General features: G+C 36.4%; 1 protein-coding gene across 1 annotated transcript; it reads right to left on the bottom strand.

Moving 5' to 3' along the window:
* On the bottom strand, positions 1 to 9,534 carry LOC137630172 (alpha-(1,3)-fucosyltransferase C-like). Its single transcript, XM_068361621.1, has 4 exons — positions 9,431 to 9,534; positions 8,448 to 8,583; positions 3,574 to 4,287; positions 1 to 374 (listed from the first exon to the last, which is right to left on the bottom strand). Exons 1-4 carry the CDS (start codon positions 9,481 to 9,483, stop codon positions 192 to 194), a joined length of 1,086 nt encoding a protein of 361 aa, XP_068217722.1. The 5' UTR covers positions 9,484 to 9,534; the 3' UTR covers positions 1 to 191.
* Positions 9,535 to 16,960: the final 7,426 nt, after the last annotated feature.

Here is a 16,960-nt window from a genome sequence, read left to right as displayed (position 1 = left end):
TGTTCGTCATTAATTCTATCTAAATACTTTTGTAACTATGGCAGCTGTGGTACTTCAGCTCCTTCCCCTTCCAGGCATGTGGGAAGGAAAGCATTAGCCTTTGAAAGGTTATTATGAAATATGGTGGTCTGTTTTATCTTTAAAGATGTAGAAGGGATCCTGACATGTTGAATAAAGATAATCCATGATACTCATATAACTAGTCCAGCCAAACAGTGTGACTGCCCGACGAACCAGTCGTCGAAATCTTCGTAAAATTTGTATTCGTAAAACTCTGGGTCGTATAACCGAGTGCAGAGCTGACACATCACTCTGGCTCCGCCGACTGACGAAGGCTGGAAATACTTCTTCCATTCCAGGTATTTCATGTACTCCTGCAAGAAAGATAAAGAAAATAGAAAATACAATGTTTTGGTATCGAGTGAAAGGGAGAATATTTGTTTCCTCCCATGTTTAAAGGTTTAAAGGCCACTCATGAATGGCAGAGGCAAGGGACAGAGATATTGCCTTATCAAGCAAGACAATGTCCTAGAGACTGACCTATATCATATCAGCGCCCAAGTCCCCTCTCCACCCAAGCTAGGACCAGGGAGGGCCAGGCAATGGCTGCTGATGACTCAAGAGATAGACCTATAAGCTCCCCCAAACCCCCCAAACCTCAGCTCACAAGGATGGTAAGGTTGCAGACAATAATGGCACTAACGAGACTGAGCGGGACTCAAACCCCCAACTGGCAAAGACAAGGCAGAAACGTTACCAACCAGGCCACATCAAGCCAGTTGGATACAGGAATTCACGGTACACCCTCACTCCGTGGTGAGTTCGTGCCTTGCACCTCTGTCAACTCGTCTCTACGCTCCCCGTTAGGTTACTCGCCGCACAGTAAGGGTGTGACAGGATACACTTCAGAGTGAGGTGGGCCAGGAATTCTTGTGTCCAACTGTACCTCCTGCGCTCTTGTGGAGAGTTAGAAATTACTGGGTATTTATCTATAGAAATTATAAGCTATTCATGGCTAAATACAAATGTCAGAAAATTACATTTTAGTGAGGCAGCTTTTGAGCAATGTAAAATATCCTTTGAAGAAATGAAACAGGAGTAACTTTCTATTCCCTATCCTGAACTCTAAATTCCTGAATTTATGGAATAGTAACAATTCCCATCTGTCAATAGCTATTCTTACTTCAAATAATGTTCTCCTTCCTTGACCTGCATAATATTCTAATTATTTATCCTTCGTTTAGTGCAGTGTTAAAAAAGCTGTAATCTTAATCGGAAATTCTCCGTAAAAATATACTTTTCACAGCCGTATTTCAGTAAAATACGGGCTACCGTAATTTTACCATACTTCGTTATTATCTTTTAAGGGTTGGTGACCATAATATCCCTCCCTTACGTCAATATATCCCTTTTTAAAATGGTAAAAATCCTGGAATAAATGTTGACAGACATTTGCCGTTTTTTTTAATGCAAATTTTTAACAGTGTGGCTAAACGTATAACCAACACCAAGGAGTTTATAGCTTAACACTAAAGATACATTAAGTAGGTAGTAGGTTGGCCAGGGCACCAGCCACCCGTTGAGATACGACCGCTAGAGAGTTATGGGGGTCCTTTGACTGGCCAGACAGTACTACATTGGATCTTTCTCTCTAGTTACGGTTCTTTCCCTTTGCCTACACACACACCGAATAGTCTGACCTATTCTTTACAGACTCTCCTCTGTCCTCATACACCTGACAACACTGAGATTACCAAACAATTCTTCTTCTCCCAAGAGGTTAACTACTGCACTGTAATTGTTCAGTGGCTACTTTCTTTTTGGTAATGGTAGAAGAGACTCTTTAGCTATGGTAAGCAGCTCTTCTAGGAGGACACTCCAAAATCAAACCATTGTTCTCTAGTCTTGGGTAGTGCCATAGACTCTGTACCATGATCTTACACTGTCTTGGGTTAGAGTTCTCTTGCTTGAGGGTACACTCGGGCACACTGTTCTATCTAGTTTCTCTTCCGCTTGTTTTGTTAAATTTTTTATAGTTTATATAGGAAATATTTATTTCAATGTTGTTACTGTTCTCAAAATAATTTATTTGTCCTTCTTTCCCTTCCTCACTGGGCTATTTTCCCTGTTGGGGCCACTGGGCTTATAGTATCCGGCTTTTCCAACTAGGGTTGTAGCTTAGCATTTAATAATAATAATAATAATAATAATAATAATAATAATAATAATAATAATAATAATAATAATAATAATACATAGGGGAAATAGCATAAATGGTATCATCAATATTTGAAAATATTAAATGATAGTGAAAACTGCATCCAAAGAACGAGTGCGATATCAAAATGGATGCAGTGTTATCATTTAGTTTGTAATGAAATCAAAGATTATTCAGTCAACTTTCGATAGAAAGGTATTCCTTTTCTATAGTTGTACTTTATTAAAACCTATTTGAATCTATAGCTACACTGTTAGAAAATTGCCATAAAAACGGTAAAAATTCTGTAATAAATATTGCCAGGCATTTATCATTTTAAAAACGGATATATTGACGTTAAAGAGTGATATTACGGTCGCCAACCCGTTAAAGATAATAACAAAGTAGGGTAAAAATTACGGTCACCTGTATTTTACTGAAAAACGGCTGAGAACGGCATATTTTTACGGAGAATTTCCGAGTAAAATTAATGTTTTTTTTTTTTTTTTTCATTGCTTTTGTGAATAAGTAAGTGGATGAACATTCGGTTAAGAAACTTAATAATCAAGTGTGCTATTGTTAGGATTGACTACTGTAACTCCATCTATTACAATCTACCAAAAATGCAACTTCAGACATTGCAAAACATAATAAAAGGGCGCGCAGGATCGATAAAAGGTGTCTTACTCCGCGAAAAAATTATTCCTATGCTAATTGAATTACACTAGCTGCCTATTAAAGCCAGGAAAGAGTTTAAGATATGTGCAATAACTCAAGTCATCAGAACTAGATGTCCAAATATCTAAGAGAATTAATACACATACTGCAGCCAACTGATCGTGTTGACACGAGAATAGTTACAGATAGCTTCGAGTTATTAGAGCCAAAATGTACCTCTACTGTAGATTCAAGAGCTTTCAAATATGCGTCCACAGAGCTATATATCAATGACCAACTAGACATTCGAAAGACGAAAAACATTTAGGGTTTCCAAAAAGAAACTAGAGATTCTTACTTTCTAAGTGCTGATAATGGGAATTTATCAATTAACGCTGAATACGTTATGTATTACTCTAAATACCTACGAATGCATATGACAAACACATCCTGTAGGTCCTGAAGTGCGTACGATTTCCTTGTTATTATTATTATTATTATTATTATTATTATTATTATTATTATTATTATTATTAGCCAAGCTACAACCCTAGTTGATAAAGCAAGATGCTATAAGCCCAAGGGCCATTTAAGTAACGCAAGGCAGAACAGTTGCTAGTGACATGAATGCAATATCAATGACTACAATTTGCAATGCTCTAATTTTGAATAAATGATAACACACAGAGACAGACAGACAAAGAATCAAGAGATTATACCTGTGGATGATCTCTCAGATAAAGCAATCTTTCGGCCAGTTCGTTCGGCGAATAGGCGTTGGCATCGATGTACGAGTTTGGCGGGAGAACAGAAGGGTAATTTGCTGATCCCCGAACTACCGGCACGATTGAGTAATGCAGGAGGTTGTACACCTTCTCAGTAACGTAATCTTTGCAAAAGTTGTTCTCGAAAGCAAAGTAGAATAGATAACCTTCGCCCGCAATCCGCAGACATTGATCTTCCGTCGAGTTGTACCGATGGACAGCGTACATAGACCCTCCACATTTCAGAGTTCCGCATCTCCCATAAACATCCAGCGGAGCGTATTTTTGGAACTTTTTCGCGTAAACCAACCGCTTCGACGCGGCATTGCAGTTCGATATGAATGCAACTGCCAATTTTCTCGAGGCGTTTTCAACCTTCATATTGGGAGGGATGACCCAGGTCCGTGGGAGCAGCGTGGCATCTTCTTTGGACACGATAAATCCGTGCGGGAAAATAATGTCGGCGTCATGGCGGTACGTCATCGTGCGGTTGAAAAGTCGGTTGTAGTGCACGTATTTTGTTTTGAAGACCGAGTTGGCCATATTTGGAGGATCAAAGGCTATACCAATCCACGGTTGTTTTGGGTCACGAGGAGAGAGGCTCCTTATAACGGTTTCTCTGTTTCTTGATTCTCGCAGGGAAATGAGGATTGCGTCCATCTCATTTCTCTGAAATAGAGCCAAAGGGTTTGTTTGGTAAAAGCTTCAGCTTTAGAAATTATATATATTTTTTTCAATTTTCCATGTTACCTGATGGCCAATGAGACTGGCAAATCGATTGGAAGGATATAGAACCTCTTTTGGGTTCACATGAGAAACACAAAAAGTTTTAGCTGTGCTTTTGATGAGCAAATGCAGAGTTGGTAAAGATTAGAGCAAATGCGGAGTTGGCAAAGATTAGAGCAAATGCGGAGTTGGCAAAGATTAGAGCAAATGCGGAGTTGGCAAAGATTAGAGCAAATACGGAGTTGGCAAAGATTAGAGCAAATGCGAAATTGGCAAAGATTAGAGCAAATACGGAGTTGGCAAAGATTAGAGCAAATGCGAAGTTGGCAAAGATTAGAGCAAATACGGAGTTGGCAAAGATTAGAGCAAATGCGGAGTTGGCAAAGATTAGAGCAAATGCGAAGTTGGCAAAGATTTGAGCAAATGCGGAGTTGGCAAAGATTAGAGCAAATGCGGAGTTGGCAAAGATTAGAGCAAATGAGGAGTTGGCAAAGATTAGAGCAAATGCGAAGTTGGCAAAGATTAGAGCAAATGCGGAGTTGGCAAAGATTAGAGCAAATGCGAAGTTGGCAAAGATTTGAGCAAATTCGGAGTTGGCAAAGATTAGAGCAAATGCAGAGTTGGCAAAGATTAGAGCAAATGCGGAGTTGGCAAAGATTAGAGCAAATGCGGAGTTGGCAAAGATTAGAGCAAATACGGAGTTGGCAAAGATTAGAGCAAATGCAAAGTTGGAAAAGATTAGAGCAAATGCGAAGTTGGCAAAGATTAGAGCAAATACGGAGTTGGCAAAGATTAGAGCAAATGCAAAGTTGGCAAAGATTAGAGCAAATGCGGAGTTGGTAAAGATTAGAGCAAATACGGAGTTGGCAAAGATTAGAGCAAATGCAAAGTTGAAAAAGATTAGAGCAAATGCAGAGTTGGCAAAGATTAGAGCAAATGCGGAGTTGGCAAAGATTAGAGCAAATGCGGAGTTGGCAAAGATTAGAGCAAATATGGAGTTGGCAAAGATTAGAGCAAATGCAAAGTTGGAAAAGATTAGAGCAAATGCGGAGTTGGCAAAGATTAGAGCAAATACGGAGTTGGCAAAGATTAGAGCAAATACGGAGTTGGCAAAGATTAGAGCAAATGCGAAGTTGGCAAAGATTAGAGCAAATACGGAGTTGGCAAAGATTAGAGCAAATGCAAAGTTGGCAAAGATTTGAGCAAATTCGGAGTTGGCAAAGATTAGAGCAAATGCGGAGTTGGCAAAGATTTGAGCAAATACGGAGTTGGCAAAGATTAAAGCAAATGCGGAGTTGGCAAAGATAAGAGCAAATTCGGAGTTGGCAAAGATTAGAGCAAATGCGGAGTTGGCAACGATAAGAGCAAATTCGGAGTTGGCAAAGATTAGAGCAAATGCGGAGTTGGCAAAGATAAGAGCAAATGCGGAGTTGGCAAAGATTAGAGCAAATACGGAGTTGGCAAAGATTAGAGCAAATGCGGAGTTGGCAAAGATTAGAGCAAATGCGGAGTTGGCAAAGATAAGAGCAAATACGGAGTTGGCAAAGATTAAAGCAAATGCGGAGTTGGCAAAGATAAGAGCAATACGGAGTTGGCAAAGATTAGAGCAAATGCGGAGTTGGCAAAGATAAGAGCAAATACGGAGTTGGCAAAGATTAAAGCAAATTCGGAGTTGGCAATTATTTTAGTCAGGTTAAAACAGCAACAACAACTTTCGTTAGAATAGCAACAGAAATATCACGCATCATAAGCTTCACTGATTCCTTACTTCCTAAACCAGGCTACTCCAACATTGGTAATAATATCCAAGATATGCTCTGAGGCTCTAACTAAATTACTTTTTACAGCCACCCGTTGAGATACTACCACTAGAGATTGACTGGCCAGACATTAATACACTGGATCCTTCTCTCTGGTTACGGTTCATTTTTCCCTTTGCCTACACATACACCGGATAGTCTGGCCTATTCTTTACATATTCTCCTCAGTCCTCATACACCTGATAATACTGAGATTACCAAACAATTCTACTTCTCTCAAGGGGTTAACTACTGCGATGTCATTGTTCAGTGGCTACTTTCCTCTTGGTAAGGGTAGAAGAGACTCTTTAGCTATGGTACGTAGCTCTTCTAGGAGAAGGACACTCCAAAATCAAACCATTGTTCTCCAGTCTTGGATAGTGACATAGCCTCTGTACCATGGCCTTCTACTGTCTTGGGTTAGAGTTCTCTTGCTTGAGGGTACACTTGGGCGCACTTCTATCTTATTTCTCTTCCTCTTGTTTTGTTAATTTTTTTTTGTAGTTTATATAGGAAATATTTATTGTAATGTTGTAACTGCTCTTAAAATATTTAATTTTCCTTCTTTCCTTTCCTCACTGGGCTATTTTCCCTGTTGGAGCCTCTGGGCTTATAGCAACCTGTTTTTCAAACTAGGGTCGTAGCTTAGCAAGTAATAATAATAATAATAATAATTAGGCATATAGTAATAACAGAAGAGAGATCTGGGATATTTGAGACAATAGCCTAACGTAAATCTATACTATTGCTAGCGAGGTCCATATGTTAGAGACGCTAAATTGTCGTTACTTTTAAAAATAACTTTATTAGGAAAACAATTACTTATATCTTTATGGTATGTTGATACACAAAAGCAGCGCTTAAGATTATTATTATTATTATTATTATTATTATTATTATTATTATTATTATTATTATTATTAACTAAGCTACAACCCTAGTTGGAAAAACATGAAGCTATAAGCCCAAGGGCCCCAATAAGGAGAAATAGCCCAGTGAGGAAAGGAAATAAGGAAATAAACTACAAGAGAAGCAATGAACAATTTAAATAAAATATTCTAGGTACAGTAACAACATTAAAATAGATCTTTCATTTAATAAAAGAGACTTTTGTCTGCATTTACTGTGTTCCTCTGCTTACAATTAGACATAAGAATGTCGCTCCAGAGGGGTGGAGACGATATCGTCCATAAAATAATTCAATTGTATCTCTTACTTTCATCATGGGAGATTCAATGGTAGAATTGGTCTAAGTCTAGCGCGTATATTGCTACAGATATTGAGTTAAGGTATAGAAGAGACTCTTTAGCTATGGTAAGCAGCTCTTCTAGGAGAAGGACACTCCAAAATCAAATCATTGTTCTCTAGTCTTGGGTAGTGCCACAGCCTTTTTACCATGGTCTTCCACTGTCTTGGGTTAGAGTTCTCTTGCTTGAGAGTCTAATCGGGCGCACTGTTCTATCAAATTTATCTTCCTATTGTTTTGTTAACATTTTTATAGTATATATATATATATATATATATATATATATATATATATATATATATATTTTAATATTTTTTCCAGTAATTTAAATATTTTAGTTTTCTTTGTTTCTTTTCCTCACTGAGCTACTTTCCCTGTTGAAGCACCTGGGCTTATAGCATCCTGTTTTTCCAACTAAGGTTGTAACTTAGCAAGTAATAATAGTAATAATAATAGATTTAGCCTATTTTTCAGGTCAAAAATATTTCATATGAGTAATATTTCGTTCGGATTATGATATTCGGTTTGGAAAATAATTTCTAGATAGGGAGATGGTATACTTTGCCTATCTGCTAAGCCTGCCCAACACACCGTTCAAAAAAAAGATGAAGAGAAACTGACAATAATAGTGTGCCTGAGTGTACCCTCAAGCAAGGGAACTCTAACCCAAGACAATACACGACCATGGTACAAAGGCTATGGCACTACCGAAGACCAGAGAACAATGTTTGATTCTGTAGTGCTCTCCAAGAAAATCTGCCTTCCATAAGTAAAAAGACTCGTCTACCCTTACCAAGTAGAAAGTAGCCACAGAATAGTTAATAAGGTTAACCGCTAGAGCAAAGAAGAATGTTGTCAGGCGTACGAGGAAAGAGGAAACCGTGTAAAGGATGTGTCAGACTATTCGGTATACATATAGGCAATGGAAAAATGAGTTGTAACAAAGTAGAAATCCAATGATGTGGTAACTGGCCAGTGGCCACTCAATGGGTGGATGGTGCCTTGGGATTGTATACTTTTGCTTTAAGTAACTTTCTACTGGAAACTGAACGATTTACCTTTCTGATATCGTATTCTACCTTGCAGGGCAGAGGACAAAGGCCTCCTGTGATGTGGACAAAGGCCGCGTCCCAGTACGACTTCTTGAAAGGTTTTGCCCACAGCAGCAAACGGGGCACTGAACCAGATCTGAAACTAAGACGAAAGGAAGCGCAAGGTGCCTATAATAGACTCGTCATTTAAATAACCAATACCACAGAGAACTTTCTACTAATTAACTAAGCACTTCAGTGCATCCACTTCAGCCTTGCTTTCAAAGATTTCTCCATCAGTAATCTTTTTGTCAACCAGTATGTACATCATAATCATCATCATCATCATCATCATTATTATTATTATTATTATTATTATTATTATTATTATTATTATTATTATTATTATTATTAGCTAAGCTACAACACTAATTCTAAAAGCAAAATTACCCTGTGAGGAAAGGAAACATAGAAATAAATAAACTATAAGAAAAACAATGAAAAATTTAGATAAAATATTCTAAGAGCAGTAACAACATGAGGACAGATCTTTCATATATAAACTATAAAACTTCATTAAAAAAAAATAAGAGGAAGAGAAATAAGAGCTGCTCTTCTACCCTTATCATTATTATTATTACTTGCTAAGCTAAAACCCTAGTTGGAAAAGCAGAATGCTATAAACCCGAGGGCTCAAAAAGAAAAAATAGCCCAGTGAGAAAAGGAAATAAGGAAACTACAAGAAAAGTAATTAAAAATTAAAATAAAATATTCTAAGAACAGTAACAACATTGAAATAAACATTTCATATATAAACTATAAAAACTTACAAAAAAAGAAGAGGAAGAGATATAAGATAGAATAGTATGCCCGAGTGTACCCTTAAGCAAGAGATCTCTACCCCAAGATAGTGAAAGTAAGGATATGCATACGAAAAGATAACGAATATTTGCACAGATAATGATGATAATTGAAGATAAAGGAACATCTTACTTCCCGTTAGCCCTTACCTTTTTAATTTTGGGACCAGCTCACCTCTGGCTTTCTTCCGAAAAGGTTCCATCAGTGGTTCGAAGGTTTCGTCACGGAAATTGTATAGCGTCGGTTGAGGGTGGGATGCTGCGGGTATATTATTATTATTATTATTATTATTATTATTATTATTATTTGCCAAGCTACAACCATAATTGGAAAAGCAGGATGCTATAAGCCCAGGGGCCCCAACAAGGAAATTAGCCCTGTAAGGAAAGGAAAGAAAGAAAAAGTAAATATTTCAACAACAGCAACAACTCTAAAATAAATAATTCCTATATAAACAATAAAAAACTTTAACAAAACAAGAGGAAGCGAAATTAGATAGGATAGTGTGCTCGGGTGTACCCTCAACAAAAGAACTCTAACCCAAGACAGTGGAAGACCATGGTACAGAGGCTATGGCACTACCCAAGACTAGAGAACAGTGTTTTGATTTTGGAGTGTCCTTCTCCTAGAAGAGCTGCTTACCATAGCTAAAGAGTCCCTTCTACCTTTACCAAGAGGAAAGTAGCCACTAAACAATTACAGTGCAGTAGTTAACCCGTTGGGTGAAGAAAAATTGTTTGGTAATCTCAGTGATGTCAGGTGTATGAGGACAGAAGAAAATCTGTAAAGAATAGGCCAGACTATTCGGTGTATGCGTAGGCCAAAGGAAAGTGCACCGTAACCATAGAGAAGGATCCAATGTAGTACTGTCTGTCTAGTCAAAGAACCACATAACTCTCAAGCGGTAGTTGATATAGTACTGATGATGATTTATCATGGGATCGAACACAGACGCTTGAAATGAAAGGATGGGGCCATACAAACGTGGCTGTGTGTTGATTTCTTTTGATGATAATAATCACGACACAATCACTGTATTATTATTATTATTATTATTGTTGTTGTTGTTGTTGTTGTTATTTTTATTCAAAACATAATGTTAATAATTGTAAGACACAAAAGATTATGATGATTATTTCTTGTGGTTTTCTAGAAGCATGATATTTCCATACTGAAACAATTAATCTAATAAGCTACTTAGTAATCCAAACAAGTTGAAACTAATTATGAAGCATCCAGGGAATGGTCTAAGCCTAAAGGACAGTGTCTGTATGAAATAACAGTTGTAAGAGAATGATGAGATAATCTAAGAACTTGCCATTAGCTAAAGGATTGCAGACATGTGTATCCGGGTGAGATTGCCTTAGTAGACGGTGGTCCCAAACAAACAGAACGAAGATCAGTCCGCAAATTATTACCAAAGTTATGAAGGGTTTTAACTTTCCTGGCCATACCATCGCTGGGAATTTTTCACTGAAAAATAAAAGAGGATTAAGTTAAATATATATAAATAGGTTTCCTTTTTCCAGCGTCTCTTGTTAGAAAATAGAGAGAAGAAGAAGAGAGGGAACTACTTTGCCTGAATGCAAAGAAAACTAGAAAAGTACCCTGAGACTGCAGACCTCCGCCACAGCAGCTTATTTCTCTAAGTTAGGGTTATTCCGGTTGACCATTTGCTCGATCTTGACCTTGATCTTTGACCTAGGACCTTCAAAATTGAATCACTTCCACGTCTCAAAGTTTCACTACTCAATGAGTAAAATTGTGTCCAAGAAGTTGTTCACAAAAAACAAACAGACGAAGAGACAAACATCGCCCGAAAACGTAATCTCCTTCCAACTTCGTTGGCGGAGGTAACTAGGCTTTAAATCTGTCGTACCAACTGACCTTCTTTGGTACTATTCCACTGTACAAATGGGATCACTAGGCCTATCATGAAGGATATGCGTGAAATAGGTCTATTTGCAATACAATCATCATTCATAACTGCTTAACTACCAGTCACTTAAGTGGTTTCCAACAGTTAATACTGTCTAGTACAAGTACTGTAGATGATGAATAACTTTAATGTTTTCCCAAATTTCGTAATGTATCAAGTTACCTTGAAACTTTTTATTATTATTATTATTATTATTATTATTATTATTATTTGCTAAGCTACAAACCTATCTGGAAAAGCAGGATGCTATAAGCCCAGTGCCTCCAACAGGGAAAATAGCTCAGTAACGAAAGGAAACAAGGAAAAATGGAATATTTTAAGAGTAACAACGTTAAAATAAATATATCCTATATAAACTATCAAAACTTTAACAAAACATGAGGAAGAGAAATGAGATAGAATAGAGTCTCCGAGTGTACGCTCAAGCAAGAGAACTCTATACCATGGTATAGATGTTATGGCACTACCCAAGACTAGAGAACAATGGTTTGTTTTTGTAGTGTCTGTCTCCTAGAAGAGCTGCTTACCATAGCTAAAGAGTCTTCTACCCTAAACAAGAGGAAAGTAGCCACTGAACAATTACAGTACAGTGTAACCCCTCAAGTGAAGATGAATTGTTTGGTAAACTCAGTGTTGTCAGGTGTATGAAGACAGAGGGGAATATGTAAACAATAAGCCAGACTATTCGGTGTGTGTGTGTGTGTGTGTGTGTGTGTGTGTAGGAAAAGGGAAAATGAACCGTAACCAGAGAGAAGGATCTAATGTAGTACTGTCTAGCCAGTCAAAAGACCCCATATCTCTCTAGTGGTAGTATCTCAACGGTAGGCTGGTGCCCTGGCCAACCTACTAACTACCAGTGTCGTAATCAGATTGGAAGACGATTAAGTTAAGTTAAGATTCTATGATTATCCCAAATATTTTGCTATACGGCAAAAATCTAATGCAGTTTTTAATAATTATCGTATTTTCAGTATCTCAGATATTACACAGAATAATCGTCTTGCATATAAATTACATCAAAACGATACTAGGTAACTCTCTCTCTCTCTCTCTCTCTCTCTCTCTCTCTCTCTCTCTCTCTCTCTCTCTCTCTCTGCGCATACGTTCTGAAACGTATAAATACATATCTGTGTGCATATATATATATATATATATATATATATATATATATATATATATATATATATATATATATATATATATGTGTGTGTGTGTGTGTGTGTGTGTGTGTGTATATATATATATATGTTTGCATGTATTTACATTATATATACATATATGAATATGTAGATATATATATATATATATATATATATATATATATATATATATATATATATATATGATACATTTTGCACATTTAAATGTGTTTTTCATATTTCAAATAAGTCATATATATATTAATACATTAAAGTCTAGATTCTCTTAACGACCTCGGGATCAGAGCCCCATACGAAATCGCTCAAAGACTTTAGTATCTGACAGGCCGGGTTTCGAACCCTGGTCCAGGATACTTGTATGACATTGACCATACCACTTCGTGATACTGAAGTGCCTGAGAATATAATCCTGTTACCTGGTCGTATAATGAATTAGTAAACAAAAATACTGGAATATAGTATCTTCCACTGTCTTGAGTTGGAGTTCTCTGGCTTGAGGGTACACTCGGGCAAGCTACTTTATTTTATTTCTCTTCCTCTTGTTTTGTTAAAGTTTTTTATGGTTTATATAGGAGATATTTATGTTGTTACTGTTCTTGAAATATCTTATTTTTCCTTCTTTCCTATCCTCACTGGGCTATTTTCCCTGTTCAAGCCCATAGGCTTATAGCATCCTGCTTTTCCAACTAGGGTAATAATAATAATAATAATAATAATAATAATAATAATAATAATAATAATAATAATAATAATAATAATAAACGTTACATAGACGAAGGCTCAGAGATTCAACACCAAAACTTTTTACCATAGAAAAGACAAGTGTGTACAATGATAACATTAACCCTTATACAGGTAAACTTACTTGTATTCAGTTACGTGTTTATGGAGGATTTGCATTATTAATAAATATAACTGAATGAAATAATGATATAATTATGTATTTATGAGGGTTTCATCGACACGAACGATCTCTGAAGGATGATGAACGTCGGACTACTATGTGCTTCCTACTTTGAAGTGGCCTATTTCTCTCTTCTATAAAGAAATTCGTTTTTCTTCTTCTTATTATTATTATTATTATTATTATTATTATTATCATACAAGCTACAACCCTAACTGGAAAAGCAGGATGCTATAAACCCAAGGGCTCTAAAACGGAAAAATAGCCTAGTGAGAAAGGAAATAAGGAAATAAAGTTTATGAGTAGTGAGTAACTAAAGTTAAATACTTCAAGAGCAATAACAACATTAAAATAGATCTGTCTTATATAAACTATAAGAACTTAAAAAAATCAAGAATAGGAGAAATAAGATAGAATAGTTTGCCTGGGTGCTCAAGACAGTGGAACATGGTACCGAGGCTATGGCACTATCCAAGACTAGAGAACAATGGTTTAATTTTGGAGTGTCCTTCTCCTAGAAGAGCTGCTTACCATAGCTAAAGAGTCTATTCTACAATTACCAAGAGTAAATTGGCCACTGAACAATTAAAGTGGAGTAGTTAACCCCTTGAACGAAGATGAATTATTTGGTAATCTCAGTGTTGTTAGGTGTATGAGGACAGAGGAGTCTGTTGAAAGAATAGGCCAGACTATTCGGTGTATGTGTAGGAAAAGAAAAACTGAGACATAACCAGAGAGGGGGATCCAATGTAGTTTTGTCTGGCCAGTCAAATGACCAAATAACTCCCTAGCGGTAGTATCTCAACGGGTGGCTGGTGCCCTTGCCAACCTATTGCCTAATATAGCTTTGTTTATAAGGTAAGCTTTAAAGTACCTTTGTATGTAAAGTATAACATTTCGGTTTATGGAATATTGATATAAGTTCCCCAAATTGGGAAAATTAGTTAAGTCTTACGTCTGGTGTATTTGTGATAGTTTCCATATTAAGGAATTTGATTAGCTTTTTTTATTATTTCGTAATTTAGAAAAATAAACGTTCATATGAGATAAAAAAACTGCCTGGTACAAAAACATAGAGCTATGTGATTCTCTATACCTTCTATTTTCAACCAATATATAAATTTACAAAGCAAAAATTCACGTAGAGTTACAGCAAAATTCGCCTTGTTCACGAGTACCATCATTACCATTACAATTATAATAATTAATATGATAATAATAACAATAATGATTATTATTATTATCATTATTACAAGCGAAGTATCAATCTTATTACAGAAGCAGAATATTACAATCCTAGGATTAGCTCCATCATGGAAAGCAACAAAGTAAAAGACAAACGATGAGAGAATTTCAGTTATATCGGTGACAATATGGACATGACTATCTAAGTAGATAATAACCGTAATGATGTGTTAGTAAATGATGATGAAAGATGAAAATAAAGAGAAGGAAGAGTGAATTGTTATCGCTGAGCTCTTTGGGTCCTTTCAAGAGCAAAAAATATTTCTCTGATTTCAGAATATTCATTTGCTGATACGATAACTAAACTATTTTCTTCTTTTTTTCACCTTTACCATGTAGGAAAATAGCCAGTTAACATTAGGCGCAGTATGCTTCATGCTGTCAGGTGCGTGAGGAGAGAGAAACGGTGTAAGGAGTATACCAAACTACTCTGAGATGTGGAGGCAAAGAAAAGACTTTGCTGCTGATCCAGACAAGACCAGCAAAAAAAAAAAAAAAAAAAAAAAAAAAAAAAAAAAAAAAAAAAGAAAAAAAAAAAAATTAATAAATAAATAAATAAACGTTTTGTCTAATATTATCTGCTTGATTGTTTTTTTTTTTTATGTATTTCTATAGCAATGGAGAAGCACACTTGCCCCATACATTCGTTGTAAAATACAGCTTTTGATGATCGGACAAAGAACCCTGTAAGTTTGTTTAATATTAGATACAGCTAGTCGAAATTTTATGAGCATGAGAACATCCAAACCTTTATACTGTTTTAAACCCACACCTGTGTCTAGTGCAGATATATTTTAAGGGGTGTTTATGAAAGGGCTCTATATGTCGGGAAACTCATTGCGTTAATTGAAGCTTAGCCACCTATATGAAACTATGAATTAAACGATTATCGATTTATTGACCATTATGGGGAGACATAGGCTTAGAAATGAGCGCACTAGTTATATTAATCCTTTTATATATTTACTAATTTTTTAATACTTATAGAAGTAGAAATATTTTTGTCATTTGCATGTCTGTCTTGAGTAATATGATCATGACTTATAGTTATTTTGACGGTCAAAAAACTAACACCAATTTCATCAAAATTATAATCTGTCGTATTTTGAATGATATATGGTGAAACAGGTGACAAATGAATATATTCTACCATCAGTTATTAAAACAGAGCAAAAAAATTTATTCTTAAAGAAAAAAATGGTACGGTAGAAATATGATCAATTTCATTCCAACGACAAGGGGTTGTCTTACTTCAATGACGCTTCAAACTCGGAAGCTTTGAATCATTTTCAAAACTGCGTAAGGTCGTCTTCAGAGATTTTGGACCAATAATTCTAATGAAAAATGAATAAATAAATTTAATAAGACTATACATAAAAGAAAATATCGCGAATAAAAGTTCTGTGATCATCAGTAACTCGATACAACTCCTAACGCTGACATTTTCTAAATATCAACGCTATCTGATTTCAGCAGCGATAAATTCTGATATGAACGCAGATACCGGCTTAATATTCCTGGCACCCAGGTAACCTTTACATCTGACCTATAATGATTCACTTAAATCAACATGTTAATCCACATGGATTTTTTTATTGGCTGATTTTATGGGTGCATTGATGACATCAGAGCAATTTCTTAGCGAAAATTAAAATTTAATTACACTCGTGTAATCGCACTCAATGGAGAACACTTGTGCGCCATATATGATACGAGGAATAGTTACAGCTCGTGGTTCTATGAGGAATGGTTATAGCTCGTGGTTCTATGAGGAATGGTTACAGCTCGTAGTTCTTTGAGGAATGGTTACAGCTCGTGGTTCTATGAGGAATGGTTACAGCTCATGGTTATATGAGGAATGGTTACAGCTCAGGGTACTATGAGGAATGGTTACAGCTCGTGGTTCTATGAGGAATAGTTACAGCTCGTGGTTCTATGAGGAATGGTTATAGCTCGTGGTTCTATGAGGAATGGTTACAGCTCGTAGTTCTTTGAGGAATGGTTACAGCTCGTGGTTCTATGAGGAATGGTTACAGCTCATGGTTATATGAGGAATGGTTACAGCTCAGGGTACTATGAGGAATGGTTACAGCTCGTGGTTCTATGAGGAAGAGTAACAGCTCGTGGTTCTATGAGGAATGGTTACAGCTCGTGGTTCTATGAGGAATGGTTACAGCTCGTGGTTCTATGAGGAAGGGTTACAACTCATGGTTCTATGAGGAAGGGTTACAGCTCATGGTTCTACGAGGAATGATTACAGCTCGTTCTATGAGGAATGGTTACAACTCATGGTTCTATGAGGAATGGTTACAGCTCGTAGTTCTTTGAGGAATGGTTACAGCTCGTGGTTCTATGAGGAATGGTTACAGCTCGTAGTTCTTTGAGGAATGGTTACAGCTCATGGTTCTATGAGGAATGGTTACAGCTCGTG

This window comes from Palaemon carinicauda, chromosome 38 (assembly GCF_036898095.1).
Source record: "Palaemon carinicauda isolate YSFRI2023 chromosome 38, ASM3689809v2, whole genome shotgun sequence".
NCBI classification, from domain to species: domain Eukaryota; kingdom Metazoa; phylum Arthropoda; class Malacostraca; order Decapoda; family Palaemonidae; genus Palaemon; species Palaemon carinicauda.
The sequence above is the reverse complement of the archived record's forward strand: the minus strand, read 5'-3'. Positions and strand labels throughout refer to the sequence as shown.